General features: G+C 37.9%; 1 protein-coding gene across 5 annotated transcripts in view; it reads right to left on the reverse strand.

The window, feature by feature from the left end:
• Positions 1 to 2,766, reverse strand: part of LOC113815737 (acid-sensing ion channel 1A) — a 15,090-nt gene extending 12,324 nt beyond the window's left edge. For 4 of the 5 annotated variants that reach the window (XM_070132804.1, XM_070132800.1, XM_070132799.1 and 1 more), the window contains exons 1-4: positions 2,524 to 2,766; positions 2,262 to 2,325; positions 1,770 to 1,940; positions 1,042 to 1,131 (exon numbers count right to left, since the gene is read on the reverse strand). In XM_070132804.1, the coding sequence (XP_069988905.1) occupies positions 1,042 to 1,131; positions 1,770 to 1,940; positions 2,262 to 2,325; positions 2,524 to 2,607 (409 nt within the window). In that variant the 5' untranslated portion in view covers positions 2,608 to 2,766. The remainder of the gene's footprint in view (positions 1 to 1,041; positions 1,132 to 1,769; positions 1,941 to 2,261; positions 2,326 to 2,523) is intronic. The other variant, XM_070132802.1, reaches the window with a different exon arrangement.
• Positions 2,767 to 3,046: the final 280 nt, after the last annotated feature.

Below are 3,046 nucleotides of genomic sequence, written 5' to 3' on the forward strand. Positions count from 1 at the left end.
TCCCCTTCCTTTGATAAATGCTGTATTATTTTATTTTTTTTTATGGATGTTATATTACGCTTTGTGAATGACGTGTTGATTTTATACACGGATGTGCATATTTATCCATTTATTTGCTTTTGTCTTTGTATGAATGTTATGTTAAGCTGAGTGAAAGATGTGTTGTATTTCTACGTGGATATCCTCACTTTTCTCGTTTTTTGTTCTCTCTCTTCTCTCTTTTCTCGTTTTCGTCGTTTCACTTCCTTCTCTCTTCTTCTGCTTCTCTGATTCTCCTTCATTCTTCCATTTTTATCTCTACTTTCTGGGTTTCAAGAAGGATCATTCTCAAGAGACCAAAGTTTCTAAATACTTTTGTTTACTTGAAGAAAAGAAAAAGAAAAGAAAAGAAAAGGAAAAAATAATAACTTTTCATCTTACCTTCATGTCATCTATTCATTTCGGGGGGACAGCTTTTTGTTCGAAATCGATATAAACATTTTTATTATGGTAGAACAACACATTATTATAGTACGTAGGAAACTTAATATGGTGCGACAAAAACTTCTTGCTATGGTACAGCAAAAATACATTGAAACAAATTATTTTTCATGGTACAGTAAAAAAAAAATCAAATTGGGAATAGGTATTAGTATAGTACAACGAAAACCTCACATCATGGTACAATTTATGTTTCTCATTATAGTACAACGAAAACTTATCATTTTGGTATAAAGAAACCTTCATATAGCACAGCAACAAAAGCTTATCATGTACAACGAAAACTCTTTATGGTACAACTAAATTTTATCGTGGAACAACGTAAAATGCAAAAGAGAAAAAAACGTACAGAGGCCATGCTTTTGAAATATTCTTTAAAAAATGACAAAAAGATGAACTAAAAAACAATAACATCACACCATACAGAAATCACCATAATCACAATACTCACTGTCCCGGTTGTAAAATATAAAATAATATAAAAATATAAAGAAAAATAAATACCTATATATACATATAGGTTCAGACCAGACAGACGCTCACCATAATCACAATACTCACTGTCAAGGTTGTAGTCGTAACATCCGAACTTGTCACAGAAGACCTCCAGCTGACACAGAGGGTTGTATGACACATCCTCTTTGTAGTCGGCTGTCAGTGGTTATCCAAGACTCTGTTACTGTCATACTTATAACATGGGTTGTGGATAATGGTTTGTTTTTAATGGTTAATTAGTTGGAAAAGGATTAGAGGATTAAAGGATTGTTAGTAATGGTGATTACTTACATGGACAGATTTTGAGTGTTAAGGGTTTATGTATGTGCGTGTGTGTGCGGGGGGTGGGGTGGGGGTACGTGAGTTCGGGAGTATATGTGTGAGTGTAGGTGTGTGTGTGTATGTGTGAATTTGTGTATGTGTGAATTTGTGTATGTGTACATGTATGTATGTGTGTGGGTGTGGGTTTGTTTGTTTGTGTATGTGTGTGTGTGTGGGTTTGTGTGTGTGTGTGTGTGTGTGTGTGTGTGTGTGTGTGTGTGTGTGTGTGTGTGTGTGTGAGTGAGTGAGTGAGTGAGTGAGTGAGTGAGTGAGTGAGTGAGTGTGTGTGTGTGTGTGTGTGTGTGTGTGTGTGTGTGTGTGTGTGTGTGTGTGTATGTGTTTGTGTTTGTGTGTGTATATGTGTTTGCGTTTGTGTGTGTATGTATGTGTGTTTTATTCCCACTGTTATCATTACCATAATCATCATCACTACCACCGCCAGCCAGAGCACAACACACGCACCCAGTCCTTACCTACAGGACAGTTTTCCTCTTCATCAAAACTGATTTTCACTGAGGATTCTTTACCAGCCGTTTCTTCCATTTTCAGGTGCTTCAGATACTTGTAGAATTTGCTGCATTTGGTACGAATGGCGTCCACCTCTGCCATGGTTAATTTCACCGATTCCTTTGGGTCATCTTTGTCTGTTAAGAATGAAATTAAGATCATGGAACAAGTAAGAATGAAATCGATGATTATGGTATGCAATTTTTGCCTTTGTGTACATGTAGGTTGGGTACATGTTGATACAACGTAACGTGTTTCTTGATATAAAATAAAATGAAAATAAAATGTTTGTGGTAAGAACTACCCAAAATGAAGATCTGCTGTCAAAATGCCTTTAAAACCTTGACATGAGCTCATGATAACACCCTCACTTAGAGAAATCCATAGTGAACAATGAATAAAGGCGTGAACAAACAGACAAAGGCATATAGAGTAACATATGATACTTAAAAACTCACTCTCTCTTTTGGTCCTTTCGTGAGGCGTCCGGGCGGGGTTTTCCAGGAACAGGTGCTCGTTGCGCTGAAAAATGTTCCAACATTACGCTTGTAAAATACCCGTGATTCAGTTCATTTTTTTGAGGCTATGAATGAAGAACAGACAGGGGTGAAGTCCAGGATTAGAAGTCCAGGACTAGAAGATGGATTATTAAGGGTTTGAATTGATTTTATAGAAGTGAAATATTACAAAAACAGTTCTTTTAAAAGATTTCCTTCATACCTCCGTGAAATCGCCGAAGTCCAGGAAGACGCCGCGCTCAGGGTCCGGTTTGGGAAGGGCTTTCTCGACGCCCAGCCTGCGCATCTCGTCTGTCTTTTTCCCGTGGTTCCGCTTCGCCCATCTGTTCTCCTTGATCAGATTCGTCCTCTTTGGTTTTTTCAATTTCACCTCTTCGCCTTTTGACAGCGATCGTTGCCTGGGGCGTCTCTTCGGAGCAGGAACATACGCATCCCTCCTCTTCCGTTGCTGGACATCGACTGAACTCGCCGTCGAAACATCACCCGAGCTTTCGTAATATTCTTCATATGACCATTCTGTGGACGAAGTGATTATGGAGACTGTTTAGTTATCGTTCTGTGTTTTGTCATTTTTAGTGTTCATTTATGTTATCTACTCTGTATTGTTGTCATTACTGTTTGTGATTATTATTACCACTGTGACGACTAATAGTGCAACCATTGCTGCTGTTGTTTTATTGTTGTTTTTGTTTTAATCATTATGAACTGCTCTTCTATATCTATGC

Source organism: Penaeus vannamei, chromosome 18 (assembly GCF_042767895.1).
Source record: "Penaeus vannamei isolate JL-2024 chromosome 18, ASM4276789v1, whole genome shotgun sequence".
NCBI classification, from domain to species: domain Eukaryota; kingdom Metazoa; phylum Arthropoda; class Malacostraca; order Decapoda; family Penaeidae; genus Penaeus; species Penaeus vannamei.